This window comes from Anser brachyrhynchus (assembly GCF_964034855.1).
Source record: "Anser brachyrhynchus genome assembly, chromosome: 15".
NCBI lineage: Eukaryota > Metazoa > Chordata > Aves > Anseriformes > Anatidae > Anser > Anser brachyrhynchus.
This window is the reverse complement of record NC_137733.1, coordinates 7155874-7175425: the sequence shown is the minus strand read 5'-3', so window position 1 is coordinate 7175425 and position 19552 is coordinate 7155874. Positions and strand designations below refer to the sequence as shown.

General features: G+C 37.6%; 1 protein-coding gene across 10 annotated transcripts in view; it reads right to left on the bottom strand.

Annotated features, from left to right (window-relative positions):
- Positions 1 to 19552, bottom strand: part of KATNIP (katanin interacting protein) — a 72855-nt gene that overhangs the window by 39788 nt on the left and 13515 nt on the right. For 8 of the 10 annotated variants that reach the window (XR_013939793.1, XM_080557260.1, XM_080557261.1 and 5 more), the window contains 7 exons: positions 18907 to 19165; positions 15510 to 15659; positions 12994 to 13157; positions 11194 to 11303; positions 10634 to 10748; positions 8562 to 8765; positions 4574 to 4711 (listed from right to left, as the gene is read on the bottom strand). Coding sequence is in view for 9 of the 10 variants with exons in the window: in XM_080557260.1 (XP_080413386.1) it covers positions 4574 to 4711; positions 8562 to 8765; positions 10634 to 10748; positions 11194 to 11303; positions 12994 to 13157; positions 15510 to 15659; positions 18907 to 19165 (1140 nt within the window). In the remaining variant the exon portion in view is untranslated. The remainder of the gene's footprint in view (positions 1 to 4573; positions 4712 to 8561; positions 8766 to 10633; positions 10749 to 11193; positions 11304 to 12993; positions 13158 to 15509; positions 15660 to 18906; positions 19166 to 19552) is intronic. The other 2 variants (XM_080557264.1, XM_080557259.1) reach the window with 2 other exon arrangements.

Here is a 19552-nt window from a genome sequence, read left to right as displayed (position 1 = left end):
AGGGAGAATAGGGATCACATCACAGCTTCTCCTGTCCACAAGAGTGCTTGTCTCAGAAGACGACCAGAACAAGACATGAGGCCAGAGATACAGACTGCATCGAGAAAGGTTTCAGTCTAAATATAAGAAAACAGATTCTTCTCAAAAGAGTGATTTATCTTTGCACAGTACACAGAGAGGTGGTATAACCTCTATCTTGGAGACTTTCAAAACTCAGCTTGACAAAGTCTAGAGCAACCAGATTTGGCTTCATAGTCAGCCCTGCTCTGAGCAGAAGACAGGGCTTACAGACCCACTCTCATTCAGCCTAAATCTTTTTGTAAATCTATATGGAAGCATGCAAAGGTGACAGGAGGTTCCCTTAGGCCCTACAGCCATTCAACACCAGAACTGCAATAGGCATGCTAGCACAGCACATGACTGACTGTTGAAAGATGGACATTTCCCCATAAATCCAAAAGACTGATCCTGCTCAGGTTTGCAATCCGTTTTAAAAACAGTACTGACGCTTGTTTTAACATAGAAAGTTTTACATGATTTGCCTATTGGATTTCAAAATATAAACTCTCTTAAGATAAAAAGATAAAATTCTACACAGACACACATAAAATGAAGCACACAGGAAGAACAGCTCCCTTATAAAAACTAATTCAACAAGCTAGGACCCTTCCACCTGGAGGAAAAGATAATGAAAGAAGAAAAAAAATCATGCACAACTGTTTGGACAAAGATTTATAGACCCTTGTCCCATCTGACGGATGACTACAGAGCTTCAAATTATATTGGTGCAGTCCAGGCTAAATAAACTAAAATTAATTACACAATTAGTAGCTGAGTTGGCAACTCCTCGTCAAGGGATATTGTGGATACTACAAGTTTGCATATGATCAAGGAAGACCAACTGAATTAATGGAAGAGAAATCCATTGCAGGTTACTGAAGCCAAAAAAAATAAAAAATAAAAAATCACATTTGCCCTAGGAAGTCTCCAAGATGAAAATTGCTTCTATGCTGAGACAGTATCAGGAAGAATTATCATGTATGTTTGCCTTTAATCTTACTCGAGTCATGCTTACTATATTTTCTTGCCTACTGTTGAAGACAGGCTACTGGCTAGATGGACCTTTGACCTGATGCAATACAGCACGATTTACAGTTTGTAATATACTTTAATTTTGTGATTGAGACATACCAGGATTGCAGACCGAACTCTTCAGATCAAATACAGAAATGAGAATCTGTATAGTGACTGTAATTTGGAATACTATCTTTTTAATTATGATTTTTTCTAGTCTCAGTTGCTAACACAGCATGTTTATTATGGTGTTTCTGTGTTTGCACATTCACATACAAGCTGTCTGTCTGCCCCTAATAACTTCTAATTCACTGATACAACCAACATTCAACAGATTTGATAGAACAGATGTTCTCAAACATGACAGAACGCCACAGTTTGCGAGAGGTAACTGGCTAAAGGAGACAGAAAAAAAAATGAGACCCTACACTGAAAAGAAGGTAAGAATAATACAGTTTCAGGAATTTGGGACAACAGTGGCTGATCAACTATTTTGTCAGCACATATTTCTCAATCTGTCACAAAATAGACTGTTTGTTTCATCAACCAAAGATACAGGGCAGAGCATCTTGTGAGTCAACTTGCAGTCAACCAAGGAGAGTTTGTGCAGAGGCAACTGGAGTCAGGATATTGTAATATGCATCTACACAGAGAGAAATATAGAAGATGCAGGCAAACAAGAAATTGGGGGGGGGGGAGCGAGATGGGGCAAGAAGGAATGCAAAAAAAAAAAAATAGAAGAGAGCCTTCATTAAATTCTCAGAGAATAGCTGTAAACCCAGTTTAATAAGTCATCACGTCATGGCTGCCTGCATTACTCTTAAAGTATCATAAAGCACTGGATGTCTGTAATGATGTGTTTGGTCATAAAATGATTTCTTTTTTTCCCCTTGAACCATAGGGGACACCGCTACATTAATCTAACTGGGGATCAAAGCATTGTAATTATATGTATAAAAATCTAACTACATGGCTTTGCCTGAAATTACGATGGGAAAGAGACTATCAGGATGCTCCAGTAACATTATTTTCCGAATGTTTGTATGTCTGGACAAGTAATTTCCCCTTTAAATGCTACAGGTATTAGATATACGCAGTTGAATTTGGGATAACTCCAACATTCTACAGAATATGTTACCTTTATTACAGTTTTGAATATTCAAACATTAGTCCTGTGTTTTTACTTGGGAACAGATATAACAGATATAAACAGATATAACCTGCATGGAACCACAGAAATATACATGTGTATTTTGGAAATTATTTGTCAAATTCATCTTTTAAATTAAAATCTGCAACAGCTTAAGAACAAAATGTATTGAAATGAGTCCCCTTCATTTTGTGAAAACAGTTTTATGGTTCCTCAATATTCTTTCCTGGCTTTCAACTTCAGCCCTAACAGAGCACCTGCTGGCAACAGAGAGTATATTTCTGGACATTTCAATGGCATTTGTCAGGAAGGACAAAGCTTTAAACTGGAGACACTTTTCTGTGAATTATAGCTGTACAGAAAACAACATTGCCTCTGCCTGACTTCTCAAAGAAAAGTGAAAAAGGAGGAGCAATAAGTCAAAAACAAGAAGGAAAAAGTATTTCTATAAACCTAACACTGTGGGAACAAAGCTCCAGATTAGCCAGGAACTGCAAAACCGCAACTGTACAGACAATGCACCCCAGTGCAGCGACTTGGGTGAAAAAAATCTCCAACTCAAGAGAACGGATATGAAATATACACAAGGAGGAATAATCACTTGAAAGAGAAAATTATCCAGTTGGAAAGCAACTAAAACATGTATGCATTTAAGTATTAATTCCATTCACAGATTTGTGAAGACATACCACAGTCACTACATGGGATCTTAGGAAAAGGGCTTTAAAACTATCAAGTAACAATTCAATTTCAAGGCCAGAGAAAGTATTTACATGCTTGACAAAGTTGAAAAAAATGGGCATCCTTACTCTTGATCTGTTTTCACAGACTGAACATGACCACGTTTTTCACGGACCTCATCTGAAGTAAATAAAGAAGGCAAAGTGAAGCATTCTCTGAGACTTTCTTTGGAATGCACTAAACTAATGAATATATGACAATAATCTGACCTGGTTTTTAGAGCTTCCTTCATACAGTTTTTTCCTACTTTCAGGATCAAAACCTAAAACTCAAATATTTTCAAAAATCCATAAGTACTGGTCTGAATTAGTCTTTTATCTATTTGAAGAAGTACATGGGCGCCCCTCGCTTATGTGGTTTCTGAGGGAAAGAGGGTTCGAACAGTTAAAATACAAATAAATACAGCTCTGGATTTATGTTAGTGGGAAGAAAATTGTTAGCTAATTGTATTTTTGTTTCTGATCCTTCTCAGACAAAATGTCCTCATGACAAACTATAGTTAGGCAGAACTGCTTTGATTATTCCTTCACATTAAGGAATACGAGCTCGTGTATACGAGCTCGTGTATATTGCTGGACTGCAACTGAAATCCATGGGATTACAATCCTAATGGATTTTACAGTTCGCCTCATTGCAGTTTATTTAAAAAAAAAAGTCTTGCAACACACAAATATGTTTACGTTTATTTCCCATATATTCAGTAGGTTTGGTAACAAACCATAGTATTACCTCCAAAAGCAGCAATCCCTTTCACACCCTAACTATGATGGAACATTCCGTAGCCTACATTTTAACAGAAAAAAGCTATTAAGGTTCCAAAAAATACGTATAAATCACATGATAACAAACTTGTTTAAGCTGTTCACTCCACAGCCACTTCCATACATATAAGTTACCACATGTACTTATATAAGAACATGGATGAGAGAAAGACCACAGGGATAAAGCCTCTTATTTATAAAATAGAACAGCAAATCCTCTTTCATCCAGTACCTGGGATTTTTTTTTCCCCTCAACACTTCAGCGTACAAACAAGAATAATTTCCATGGTGACATTCAAACACACAAACAAGAGACCATCTGTCATCAGATGTCTCTCTTGTAACACTAGATTACTAGTTATATTATGTACATGCAGTTAGTATATTTTTAATTAAAGTAACAGAACAAAAGTTGAGAAAAAGTCACCCTGTTTATACCTACACGCATGAGAAATCCAACATTTATTTACATATTGTAATAATATTCAGAACTCTGAGTTGCTTTAAGATGCACTTACCTTTGCATATTTATTTCTCACCACAGTAAAAGATCACCTGACAGAATGTGCAAGCCTTTTGCTAGGTCTTTTGAGATTTGTAACAGCTTCCATAGAAAACGCTAACTGTGCCTATGAAAATGTTCATGTTTACATTGCTGTAACAGAATCAACAGAATCAAACAACAACAGAAGCAAAAATCTGCAGTAAACATGGGCCTCTCCTAGGTCCATATTTCACTAGAGGAAACGTTACCTACTTTTATTTCATACTTTTGGAAAGAAAATTAAACTGAGTTTCTACAGGAAAAGTAGAGCATGCATAGAGGAGTTGAGAAAAGACTACTTACACTAGTTGTTGTGTTGTAATTCCAAATCTTGATCTTGGATATACCAAAGTCACGTGACCGGGTGGGATTGCGGATAACAAAGTAAAGTTGGATGGGAGGACGGAAAGGGCACATCCAAAGGAAGCATTCCTTTGTCGTCTAAAAACACACACAAGCAGACTGTCACCAGTACTCCTTCTTCCAAAGCAGGATGTTTTAATTAACTCACCACCCCACAGGAAAAAATCAATTAGAAAAGTAACCATTTAATAAAACCTGTTATGTTAAGAGCAAAATCTTAACATTATTTTCAAACAGTAAATCCGACTACCCTGCCTGTAAGACAGCTCACAACCTGACTATTAGATAAAGGTCAGCTGCTTGCCATCCCAAGCGAGACATCTGCATGCTCATGAATGACAGGCAGTCTGCCATGCTTTGTAACTGCAGGGTCAAAGCAAGTCCAGTTTATTTTAATCAAATTAATCAGCTTTGCAGGCACTAGAGAGGATCACTGAGCACAATGGACACTGCATAACCATTTTACAATTTCTTAAAGTGCTTGTGCTCCTGTTTCACCATCTAAAGAGGGGAATCATCAAATTTATTTCGCTACCTTTATTTTAATCAGGATTTGCAGATAATTAATTTCACTTGCAGATACATTCCTTAGAGCTATATCTGAAAATTTCTAAGATAAAATGGAAATCTCCAACATCAATTTTACAGACAACTGACAATCAAGACAGTTTAAAGTACCAAAGTATGCCCAATTCTGGGCACTGTTCAAGAGTGCTATCTGTCCATGTTTAGAAATGGAAAAAAATGATGTGTGGCAGTTCAGAAAGAAGCAAGAAATAAATAGTTTCAAAATCAAAATTTTAAATGTTTATATATATGACATCAAATGTTACCCGAAAACAGAGAAGAATAAGGGCAAAATGTAAACATATATGTAAACAACATTTCAGTGATCTGAGATGAGCAGGTAAATTACCTCCCTTCCTGTTTTCAAGAATCCATAGTACATACAGTCACACAGCAGGTACACAAAGTCAGTATTTTTCCACATCCTTTCACTTAAAACTGAGTCTTTCAGTTTTCCCCATAGATGGTAACTAAAACGTTCCTATCGAGTAATTTAAATATATGTCTAATGATGCTAAGGACCGATCTCTGCCTGCCTGCTGAAAACCACGAACAGAACCAGTTCTCAGAGTGGTCATACCTATCCAAGGTTCTGATGGTTGATGTTGTCTCTGCCCCAGGAGCCTCTCAAAAAGCTTTGGGACATCATCGTTACTTTGAATGCATTTGGGGCTTTAACAGCTATACAAGCACCAGAAGGGCTTATTCCTTCTTACATTTAAAAAAAAAAAAAGTCTCTTGACATTGAAGAATAACCCTCAAACCAGTGAAAACCCAATTCCAGGATCAACTTCAAGGCTAGATCATATTATTTGAGCCATACTGTGAACAAGCATGATTAAAAAAAACAACAATGATTTTCCAACAGCAGACAACATGTGATGAAGGTCTTCTCCACACCTCAGAGCTCTTAAGTCAGGACCTGATGGCCTAGAAATCAGTAGGTTCTCTGGGTGTACTGATACAGTGCCAGAGTTACTTTAACAGGCAGGCAGCAGACTCAGAACCAAAATGAACTCTGTAGAGACCCATTTGTGCTTCTATCCAGAAGCTCTGTAAAAGCTGCAGATCTTCCAAACAACAGAAGAAATAATCAGCCTGGCTCCGATATGTTGTCCTGAGTGAGAAGCAACTGTGGGGATGGTATTGTTTAATCAGTGGAAATGCTTAGGAATGAGCATAATTATTTCAAAGAGCTGACACCAGAACTTCAGGATATGTTAATGAATCCATGCCAAAATTCAGTCTGTGGAGGACGCTCGTGCTTTATAACATTATACATTAGGTACTCTGCTCTGGAGTCTGGAGTTACTGTCTTTGGCATTAACACTGAAAAAATCTAGCCCTAGAGTTCTTTGAACTATCAGGGTGAACCTGATATGCCAGGAGTACTCGTTATATTTGAACTGGATCAAAGAAAAAAGTGAGAGCAGGAACCTTTGTTGTTAGATTTTCTGAGAGACTGGCCTCTGATACATTGCTTTGTGGGGGCACTGAAGGTATGCCTGATACAGAGGAAAGGAAGGCTTGGGCCTTGAGGAAATTAACAAATCAAAGGAATATGTTACACTGTTAACAATTAAAAATAAAATTTCATGGCTTAAGAATAATGGGATATGTGAATATATAAAAAATGCTGTATAATGGATTAATAATTACATTACTACACAATATATAACTATCCAGGAAGTCTGAGAATCACAACTACTACTACTACTACTGAGTGTAAACCACCACAGAGTATGGCCTATAAACAAGACAAGGCATTTATGACACACAAACTACAATTTCCAGGGGACAACAAGAAAGATGTTACAAGTAGAAATATTTGTCTGGAAATAATATTTCATACTGAGTTTCAACTAACTTTTAAAGTATTACACATTTGCCATCTTTCTATTCTCATTCATTCACCCTGCAAGTCGAAGAGTATCATTAGCATGAAATGAGCTAAAATTTGTACTTTTAAAAGACTAAGTCATTTAGTAAATTCAACCACTAATATCATACTCATTTTTATTAGAATCCTAGCTCTGAAGTCCCATGGTGAGTTTTGAACGTTTTATATCATCAATATGTCAAAAGACATACAGCAAATCCCAAGAACAACTGAAAATATGGCAGTATGAAGAGCTACGAAGTTTTCTGATCTCTGCAGTAGCACCAGAATTTCACAGAATCACAGAATTGTAGGGGTTGTAGCAGGTTCCTTAGAGCAGTCTGCCCAGGTAGGCGTCCAGACAGGCCTTGAATATCTCCAGAGAAGGAGACCCCACAACCTCCCTGGGCAGCCTGTTCCAGTGCTCCATCACCCTCACCTTGAAGAAGTTCTTTCGCATGTTGGTGCGGAACTTCCTGTGCTCCATTTTGTGGCCATTGCCCCTGTCCTGTCCCCATAAACCACTGAAAAGAGGTTGGCCAAATCCCTCTGTCTCCCACACCTCAGGTATTTATAGACATTGATAAGATCCCATCTCAGTCTTCTTTTCTCAAGACTGAACAGACCCAGGTCTCTCAGCCTTTCCTCATAGGGGAGACGGTCCAGGACCCGTATCATCTTTGTGACCCTCTGCTGGACTCTTTCCAGGAGATCCCTGTCTTTTTTGTTCTGTATTTCATTCCAGTTATTTAGAGTTCATTGTCTTCAGTACATAAAAGCATCTCATTTTACTATCTAACAGAAGAACTATGAAGTAGTTTTCTTTACCACACCATACATTTTTCTTAATCTCTTGTTCAAAAGCACCTACCTAACCATCCTTATTCTTCCATGGTCCTTCCCTAGGTAAAAGCATAACAAGGGGACAGGAGAAAAGAAGTACATTTCAGTCTTAAGTTTACAGTCTTCAGTTTACTGAAATTCACATTTAATAACTGGAAGAAAAAGCAGTGAAGCTCCTATACCTTCAGATCACAAGTAGTACTTGGTTTAACTGCAGATGTAATGTAAAAAATGCAAAATTCATTGTCCTTAAAGTTTTGTAATCTTGTTCTATGGATACGATAATTATATTACAGTAGTTTAAAACCCAAATGTGTTCCTTCACCCAAGATAATATCACAGTGTTTGTATATAAATAGGCACAGATAAATGTGCCTCCCTCCAATTGCTAAGTTAACCAAGTCAAACAAATTAATCAAATTCTGTTCAAAAACATTATAACTGAATACCAACATCTTGTACAGAAAAGCTGGATTTGTTAATAATAAATTGCAATTTTTATGTTTTTAATTTTCAGATAGCTGTTCTACAAGTCAGGTTCAAAATTAAATCATGCAATCAAACAAAAAAACTTAGCGATGGAATATTACAGAAATAGTAAAATAAGAAGATGTTACATTCAGGACTAAGCTGTCTTACATTTAAGTTCTGATTGACCAAGCAGCACAAATCCCCTGGGTAGTCAGCATTTCGAATGTCCACGTCATGAGGAGACACAAATATCTTTTCATTGCATAAATCAAAGAATTCCACCTCTCTCAAGCCAACGTTTACTGGATTTCCCCAGTTAGAAAGAAGTTCCATAGTCACATAAATGGCATCGCGTACTTCCACACTTGTCATCTGAACCCAAATGAAATAAAACAAACAATTTGACAAAACAACAAAGTCTGCAACAACATGAAGACTGTTAATACTACAATGCTGACAATTCAGAGCAAAATGCCTTTAAACTCAAAGCTATCTGGATGATATTTAATCATTCTGGACTCTACTAATTATGCCCCATGCCAACTAATAAACCTATAGCAGGGTAAGAGAACAGAACTTATCACCCTCTTAGATTTCATCCACTCCAAAGCCTAAGGAGAAAACAGCTCTCTGTTTTGTCTTCTTCATTTGTCATTCTGATGAAAAGAGGAACCAGTTTTCTGCTCACAGAATAACATGTGAGCTGCAATTACAAACTGTACTGTAAAACTTCAGGGTAAGAGTCAAAAACAGGAGGCATGAGCAACATGAATTCTATTTTACAGCTTTTGATTTTTTCAAATATTGTTTATCAAACATTTTTGTCAATTCACATATTTGGTAAGAGTTAACAAAAATATCACTATCACAGAGACTGCAGGTTTCTAAGATAGATTCTACTAGCAGAACTGTTTCCATCTTAAATTAAAAAAAATAAATCCAAACAATGTGCAGGTTTGTACAAGCCAGCACAAGCTCACTGATATTTGATGTTTTGCCTCCCACAGGATGTGAGAGCATGAAGCATAGAGACAGCTAAACAACTTCCATATCTCTTGCCAATAAGCAGTCCAATAGAACCAGACTACCAGGAGACAAGTGGGAGAAGGAATTTATATATATAAGACCTCTAAAAGAGCAACTTCTGTTGAAGAACCTCTGCTATCCTTTGTTTTAGATCACCTTGATGATTAACAAAGGACCTTATTCTTACTGACTAACAAGCAGTAATCTGTTTTACTACACAAATTATAAGGTCTATTAAAAGCATGAATGAGCAGAGACCACTGCACTACAACAGGCCTTCACCCAAGACAGAACCCATTAAATGTGCTGACATATTTTAGAAAGAGATGTATCAGACTGCTATGGTTAAGTCATCCAAAACGTGTTAGAGCTCAAGTAATCTGGTAAACATCAGTATGTTCTCAGGAAAAACTGAGAAATTTCTCAGAGTACCAGCTGCTTTGACACTCTTGACTAAGAAAGTAAATAGTTTAGGTGTATTTCTGTGTAGTTTTATGTTATCCTTACCGAAGCGATGCTTTTCTACTACAACATATATACCAAAGAAACAACTTTATTGACCATTAGGAATGAAAGACATGAAGTGAATTAAGTGATTTAAATAAACAAAATAAACTGGTTACATGGATTTCTTGCAACAGCTCAATGGAATGAAGCCTGACAGCCTCTTAACAATATCAAAAAGTTGGGACCCTCTGTAGGGATCTGAATTTTTCATCACTTTCACCAGAGAAACACAAATTATGTTGCAAAGTCATCACAAGGAGGAGTCAAGGATGTATCCAACACTAAAATGCAACTCTCAAGAGGAGAAAAGGCACCCTAAGTAAGATGAGAACATCATTGGGGTCTTCAAAAAGCCCTACTACAGCAGAGAAGAAAACAACTATCACTTCTATTGCAGAAGGTGCTACACAGAAACAGTTGTAGTAGTAATTGTGGACTAAAGAGGTCCTTTATGTTCCCTTCTACCTTACAGACTACAAGAATTAAGTAGTCCAAAGAGGTACCTACTAATAAGACAAAGAAAAGAGAGCTGCTTTCTAAGGCTTTGGAGTGGACTGTGATTTAAGAGGATGATAAATTCTCTACTCTTACCTTGCCATAGGTTTATTAGTTGATATAAGGCAGAATTGGTGGAACGCAGATCATTCAATGCACTTGTATTTCAGTAGCACTGGGAAGCATCAGTTATGGTGCACATATACACAGACCTTCTCTCTTAAAATGGAATCTGCTTCAGATTTTTCATCAGAAAGGAATATGTCATTGTCACAAGCAGAATGGCTCTCAGTCTCCTGAAGGACTTTCAGAAGTTTCTGTTGTTGTCTGAAACACACATTCTTTTATATGTTATTTCCTTATAATTCTTGCATTTTTAAGAAATAGTTTCATTGGTGTGAAGGTGAAGAGATGATAGGATGAACCCACACAGCCCACAGAACAATCTCACATACACCCATGCTGAATGAGAACTGTTGCAGCATCCCACCCTAGATACACACAGTCTAGTTAAAAGACTGGGCTGCAGTTCTCTGAAGCAGTCTGAGAAAGTAATACACAGGAAATACAAACATAAGTACACGGTTAGTAGACTGCTGGCAGTTCAGTCCCCTGATTCACAGCCATTGGCCCAAGGCTAGAATCTTCTCTATGTTTTTGTCAATACTTGCCCAAAATCTGGGGCATCTAGAGACAATTGGGTGTGGTGGTGCCCAGTACTGAAAAATGTCCCATCAGAAAAGGAAGCTAGCCTTAAAGGAAGTATACATACCTGTTTCCAAAAGGACAAATTCTCTCAACAGCTTTTGTGAGTGCAGCCTCTGCCTGGCTTTCTTCTGAAGGTTCATCCGTTGCAGAGAGAACAGATGAAACAGAAAACTCCTATGTAAGAAAAAAATAAACGTTTCATTCACATTGTTCTCAGCTAATCTCTGCTCTGGTCTCAGCTAATCTTAGCTAATCTGTAACTCTAAACATGTAGTTAAAACAGAGAAGAAGCCCATCAGTTTTTACAATGCTACAGGTTCTTTCTCTACCTGCACACCACTGCTTAAGTATATGCCGTTCCCTTTGTTATTTTTCCTAAACATTTGCTGGTAGCTCCTGTTAGAGACAGAATACACAGCATGGTGAACTAGTCAGATGAGGAATGGCAGTCCTTCTGTTCTTAGGTCATTTCCATCTCTATGATTTTTGAAGACTAAGAGAACTTTAAAATGCTTAGAAGTGAATTACTTCTCCAATATTCTGCATTGTTATACATCTAAATATCAAAGGCCAAGTTTTTACAATTCCTTAATTGTGTAGTAGAATTAAACTACTTCTGGAAGATCATTTAGGTCAGCTTCAGGACTGGGAACGCAGAGTGGGCTTTTGAAACTCCTTCTCAAGTGTCAAGGTGACATTACATCTGTTTTAAATATTACTTCGTTATTTTTTAAGAATAACAGTATTAAAACTAGTCAGAATGCCAGCAGGCAGATACTTATAGTTTTGTGATTTCTTTCCAATGAATGTTCTCACATAATGTATCTCAAAAACAAGAGAACTAAGATTGAAGAATTGACCTAGATTGCAACAACACCATGTTTAAAGTATTTACCTAAAATAAAAGAACATTTTATCCTTGGCTCCTGACCATAACTCCCCAGAAACTTATTGTTGACTCAGAGATGACAGTGGATACAGATTCACCATAGCATTATCTCACAAATTCAGGGAACATCATTTTAGGCGTAAGTAGTGCTGTCTAGGAAACTCTCAGAACTCAAATGAGTAAATCCAAAAGCCAATAGGCACATCTCTTTTCCTTCCTGTATAAATGAGGGTCCCAAACACCAAACTGGAAGCAGACTTTAAATCCGTGAACACTGTCCGAAACAGACAGTTTTGTAAGTTTCAGTTTATGCCCAAATTTCTTTATCTACTTTCTTTTTGTTAAGAGAACCGAAGTATTATTATGCCTAATGATCAGCTAGGACAATCAGGACAAACTTCCCAATTCTTTGTCTTAAAAAGGAATAATAGTCGGATCTGAATCTGAAAGGAATAGATTGTCGCTTATTTCCTTGTTTATTTAATGAGTTTTTAATTGCCTTTGATAAGAGATGTACACAAATTGCATACCTTACAATCTGTGTATGTATTAATAGGAAACTGTGCCACTATTAATGAGTTCAGTAGGAAGGTAGGATTTATTGGCATGGAAGTAACGTATTATGTTGCTTAAGAAGCTTCCAGAAAGAAAATTGCTCAAATGGGCCTGTAGCTGTGTATTTGACTGTATGGACATATCATGTGACTGGTCTATCAGTTGTTCGGTGAACCATGAAATGAAGAGTGCATTATGGGATGGTATCCCGAGGAAGCAGATTTAAAAAAAAAAAACAAAACAAAGCAAAGCCCCCCTACAGAAGAACAATACAAATTCAATTAGAGTTGAGAGACATCACTGTTCATACTTACACAACCTTATAATTACATACAAACTTTAAGATTATAATTCATGTTTAAGGAAAGAATGTCTTTTTTTGTACTCAATCAAACATCAATTTTCTGTATTTTGCCATACCTTTTGAGGATTTGTGGAAACAGACTGTCTTTGCAAATCTCTCTGCAAGACTTCATTTTCAATTTGCATAGCTTTAACCACAGCTGAAACTGAGAGATCAGAATCCTTCTCACACACATTCTTTCGAGTTGATGAAAGTGGTCTTTCTGGTCGACTTAATGGTCCTGCCATCAAAAGAAGGAAGGAATGCCCATTTGTCCAGCCATACAGATATGGAACATTACAACAGCATACATCTGAAACATCCAATTCAGTTACTGAAACAGAGCTATGTTAATAGTCTGTAACCATCCCAAGCAAGGCTGAATTGCTCCAATTTGTTATCCTACGTTAGGACTCCAGTTCACATCTACTCTAGACAACAGCTGAAACTGTAAAACTGAAAAGAGGAAGGAAAACTGACAAATGAGAAATGGCATTTTTATGCTTTAAAATGCTTTTGCACTTTTTTTTTCTTCAGCTATTTAATGGAAATGCCTAGTAACAGTTAAATGAAAAAGAAATGTATAAAATTTCAGCACTACAGAATTTTTCAGTGAAACCTGGGTAATTCAGCTGTTTTGGAGGAATCCAACGACTCTTATAAGAAAAACCAAGGGAATCAAAAGTCACCACTTGCAAGATGTTGTGGTTTAACCTGGCTGGCAGCTAAGCACCACACAGCTGTTCGCTCACCCTCCCTCCCACCCAGCATGGGGAGAGAGAATCGAAAAAAAAGTGAAAGCTTGTGGGTTGAGATAAAGACAGTTTATTAGGACAGAAAAGAAAGGAAAATAATAATGGTAAGAGTACTACTACTAATAATGTGTACAAAACAAGTGATGCACAATGCAATTACTCACCACCTGCTGACCAATGCCCAGCCTACCCCCGAACAGCAGTTTTTCCCCGCCCTGGCCAGCCCCCCCATATGAATTGTTCAGCATGACATCATATGGCATGGAATACGCCTTTGGCCAGTTGGGGTCAGCTGTCCTGGGTCTGTCCCCTCCCAGCTCCTGCTAAACCCCCAGCCTGCCCGCTGGCAGGACAATGTGAGAAGCTGAAAAGTCCTTGGCTTCGTGTAAGCAATGTTTTGCAATAATTAAAACATCAGTGTGGTATCAACATTATTCTCATCCTAAATCCCAAACACAGCACCATTCCAGCTACTAGGAGGAAAATTAACTTTATCCTAGCCGAAACCAGGACACAAAACCAAGTATGACCTTATCAACTAAGCAGTCAAAAATGCCCAAATACAGACCCATCTTCCCAAACACATGACAGAAAAATAGAAATATCACAGCCTGGAAATGGGTTTAAAAGAGAGGAAAATAAATTTTGTTATTTTTCATTTGCTTTTTTTAAAGGAAAAAAAAACAAAGTGAGATTTGGATACGTTAATACCCTACGCCATCTTCACTCTCACTTTCAACAAATATTAGTCATGTCTGCAAATCCAAGGGTAGAACCAAGTCCTTTTTATTCTTTTTATTCTGCCTGCAGTCCATCAACTAGTGTGACTGATGAGGCTTGTTTCTTGTTTAGAATCTGTTATGTTTGTCTGTCAGGTTTGTATCTCTGTATATTTTGTGTTTATGACTTTCCCCTTTTCCTTGGGATCCCATTTGACAAGATCCTCGATCAGATCATCTTACTGAATTAAACATTTCCACATTCCACATGCCCTTATCAGTTAGCGTGACTGACTAGGTTTGGTTCTTTCTGCCTCCCTTATTTGCCAGTCTGGTTTGTGTCTCTGTATGTTGTTTATGTATCCCTCATCTGTTTACTAAAAGGAAAATGAGGAAAAAAAGAAAAAAGCTGATATTGTAAAGGTCCCTAACCAAACAACCTCACAGAAGCGGTGACTCTCTCCTTCCACATGCAGTTACACAGGTGGGCACAAAGAATGGCACAGGACACCAGTATCACAGCACAGTACAGTTCTAGACATGTGCATTACTAAATTTTGATTCCATTCCACTACTCCTGCCATATTTGTTAAAGATATTAGCACCATTTACTGTTATGCTCTACTGTGCTTAAGTGCTGTCCTTGCACCCATCTATCATTTGTCTACCCAAAGCAGCAAGAAAGCTGTTTTTTCTCTGCTGTGGGAAAATCACGTCCCTTTCCTGCTGTAAATGCATTGTGTTAAAATCTTTCAACAAGGGGTAAATTCCTGATTTTAGGACACACTTCTGTTAGTACCATAAGGAATAAATCTCCATCAGGAAAGTGAGAAACACAGAGCAAGCACAGGGAACAAAAGGAAAACAAAGTCTTATATAGGTGTGGAAGCAAAAAGAGAAGGAAGGTAATAAAGATACAGCAGAAGACCAAAGTGTACAAGCTCTAGACTTTCTCAGTTTTACAAAAGTTGAATCTCTTCAGGTACTAAAAACAACAAAAAAAACAACAGCTAAGAAAAATCTCATTATGACAGATGTGTGCTGAAATTACATCCAAACCAACAGGGAAAAAAAGCATGAAAAATCTCCTTATTGGCATCATATATTCTTATTTCTTACTATAGCAAATTCTTTCATGTCTTTCCAGCTGCAAGGACTCGGCAGAGAGCGGCCGACTGATTTTATTTTTTACCACAACTGGTCTGACAGGAATGTACATTTCAGCATTATCTTTTCTTTTTGCTGAGAGAACTCGTACTGGCTTCAATTCTGCAAGATAATAAGGAAACAGAAAAAAAAATCAACTTCAGAGATATTTAGAAACAGTCAGCCAGGAAAAATTTATTGGATCTTAAATACTAAAGTTTTGCCACTTTAATTATGCTGGCTCAAGTAAAGTGATAACCCCTATCCTTCCTTCCTTTACTGATGCAATTCTATTGATGTATAAATACATATGCATGGCTTGCACTGACCTAGCAAAACAAAATAAAATATTTCACTGTGAAGTACATTAGACCAATATATCCTGACTGCAGCAGGTATTTTTCAGCATTACTGTCAAAACAAACAAACAAACAAAAAAAAAACAAGAAACACAAGAAACCAAGTCATTTATTAATATAGTTATACCAAAAAAAAATCTTAAAACTGTCTTATTAAGAAGTTCCAAAGTGGGTAAGGGTTGCCTAGTGCATTTCATAAGAGCAGTTATCTACTCTTTCATTTGAGAATTATTAATGATTCCTTTGCTTGCATCACAGCTTTGAAATTTCTCACTAGAAAAAAAAAAAAAAAATCACATGTCCTGTTCGTGCTGCCACTGCACCCCTTGTTCCTCTCGTCTTCTGCTGCTGCCTTTCCCCACACTCCACTCATTTCCATGATATTAAGAAGAACACAAGAACACTCCTTTACTCAATTCATGCAAAGATTTTTCCTCTCTAGTTGACTTCTTGGACAGGAAGATGTGTGTAAAACATTTTTAACAAACAACGGTGTCCCTATCATCTTCCATGAAGTTGTGTAAATCTTTCTTGAATGCACTTAAAATTTGGCTGTCACATCATTTGGCACTGGGAACTACAATTTAATTATATTTACTTTAGACCTGCTGCCTGAAAACACCATTGCTGCTCTCAGTCCTTGCATTATAAGTGATTAATATCCTAGCACCATATGCTATTTTATAGAGCTCAGTCCAATCCCTTCTGCACTTCTACAATCAAACATCTCTCTTCACAATAAGAAATTATTGCTTCCTTTGTTACTCCTTGCATAAAAGTTTCTGTTGTATTCCAGTTTACTATTGTTACACTCCACTGTACCTTCTACATTTAGAAAAGCCTTGATTCCTTTCAATCAAGTCCACTTGAAGGCTACTTAAGCTGGAGACCTGGTATGTTCTCCAACCTTAGTGCTCAGTAAAGCACAACACATGGGCTTGGTTGGAGGAGAGCTGGGGCCCAGGGTCATCACAGCAGTGAAATAGATCTTCACGTAAAAGCAGAACCCATGCAACTTCTGCAACTTCCCATTACGAAGAAAAAAAAAAAAAGAAAAAAAAAGCAGATGAGGTATTCTGGGGGAGGGGGAGATCATAGTTCAGTGCCTTAGTAATATTACACTTACCTGGAACATGAGAATCATCTTAAGACAATGCATGTGCATCAAATACGCACACCTGATGAGTGCGTATTACAAACAGGACAGATGAAGAGACAAGCAGTTTTGGTACCCCTAACCCCATCATGATACAACACCTCCAGAAAAACCTTGAAGCTTTATCTGACGTGGATTCTCTGAGACAATCCCAAGGAATTTCAGAAGGAAAGCCAATCTGAGGAAGGGATGTTAGATAGCAGAAACGAGGAGACATTACAAATAAAACAGGTGAAGAACGAGGAGTTAAAATGTCAGCACAGGTTTTAGCTAGCATTTTTAAAAAGCTATTTTTTCTACTGTGGAAAACATTTGTGCTAACAAAAGTAAACAATAAAGACCTACCAAGTGAAACAAAGCGAGCTACTGCGGATGCAATGAAAGAGAAATTTCTGAGTGGAAAACCATGATTCTGAATCAGTGGAAAAGGCAGCTGGGAAGAACTGAGCTACCCTGGTATACACTTACTCATACACAGTCCTGCAAATAGCACATGGAGAAACAAGACAGGAACTTGTCAGATACTACTAATACAGAAATACTCTGCCCTTGGAGTAGCAGTCTGCAACAACGTTATCATGTTGTTTGATATACTGCTAACACTGAAACAGAAATTTTCCTAGATACCTGGAATTCATTCACAGAAATGCTAGGTCTTGTGCTGTACAGGTTCAGACTGGGTGATGCAGTCATTCACTCTGATTTATATGATTATGTAAAAGCTGGGCCTACAGCCCGGGAACCAGAGAGACAGTCTACTGTGCTCTTCTGCCTTCTGTATTCAGAGGCAAGTATTTATTTGTCAAAAACAGTTAAGCCTTTCTGCATATTACTTTCACTATAAGGTAATACAGAAACTAATTTCATGTTTGCTTGTTCATTTTGTTATTTTTTCCTCCCTATGTTGGTCCTGAAATATGCATCCCTGAGGACTTCAAACTCATTAGTGCAACCTTGAGAGAAAAGCTGGTCTAGAAGGCTGAAGCTACAGCTGGAAGTGGAAGTAGCTGTCAACACTGAGAAGCCATGTACACCTACAGCCTCAGTTGTCTTTCCTCTAGCAAACAGCATAGCAAATCCCAGTGTACAGCTCCCTTGGGCATAATAGCATCCCTACCAGATCAGAACAAATAACCAGCTATGTTAAGATCTTGTCTCTGATATCAGCAAGGAATATAGAACAGGGAGGAATATAGAATATATGGTGCAATTCTTCACCATGCTGAAGCTTGCATCTAGCTCATAAAGTACAATAAATTTGCTATCCATTAATTTGTTAAAACTGCTACTGAAGCCATCAATATATTTTACCTTCTAAATACCCTATGGCAATGATTTTCATATGTATTTACCCATCACTTAGAAAAAACAAATTATAGGATGTCTATCCCTATATACATACAAATTGAATGTTGTACCTCTGATTTTAACTATACACAGGCTCGATGTAGGCCCTGGGACTATGAGAAACAGGTTATAATCTTTGTATCTTTATACTCTATTAACTTCTAAATATACTTCAAAAAAAACTATTTGAATAAGGACATACAGTAAGAGAAAAGCCTCTATCAAAAGTCTGCCCAAAGACATAACACAAACCTGTATGTTCTGTATGTTCTGTATGTTCTGTAGGTTCTGTAGGTTCTGTATGCTACCCAGGAAGGAATAGAGGCAAGTAGGGGTGCACGATTGCTTAAAGAAAGCAAAGAAATTACACTGGTACGATGCCTTTCCAGCACCTGATTGTGGACATTGGTATTTTGAATTACAGCATAAACCTGCAGTGATTCCCTTAAAAGCAATGCTCTCAAAGAATTATTACAATACTGTAGTAGTATAACATGCAGAGACTTACTACTTTGATCCTGCTTGTACTCCAACACAGTAAGGGCACCATAATCAAGGCCAGAGCATCTCCCAGCATCCTGATGTTCAGAAGCTTCTTTCTGCAACGATCTACTGCTATGCAATTGAAGGCCTCCTAAGCTTGTAGATGTTTCCTCAGTAGGAGATGGTTCTGAAATCACTTCTTCAACAGAGTCATAATCCTCACTAACAGAGTCTTCTTCCATCTTTTTCTCTTCTACACTGAGCTGCAAGCTGTTTTTCAGTTTCTGGTACAATTCAGACAAACAAGTTGTCAGGAAAGCTCAAACATTTATTTTAAAATAAACCAACGTGGCTGCCTCTTCCTCCCCTAGGAGAAAGAAAAATCTTCTCATGAACTCAGAGCCATGATGTAGTTAAAGATATTCATATTCCTATGCCATATCTTCTTTTCCCTGGTGAAGACATGTAAAGAAAAATCATCCTACATCTCCTATGTACTTTCTCATCAGAGTCCTTGCAGGGAAATTCTGTAGGCCAAGGAATTTTTGTGCAAAACCAATTTTTAGGAGTAAGTTACAAACAGGAGGTAAGTAATGGAGAAGGCAAGGGCACACATTTCTCCGGTTTTACACTGTGTCAGACCCAGAGGCAGTGGGCACAAACTGGAGCAC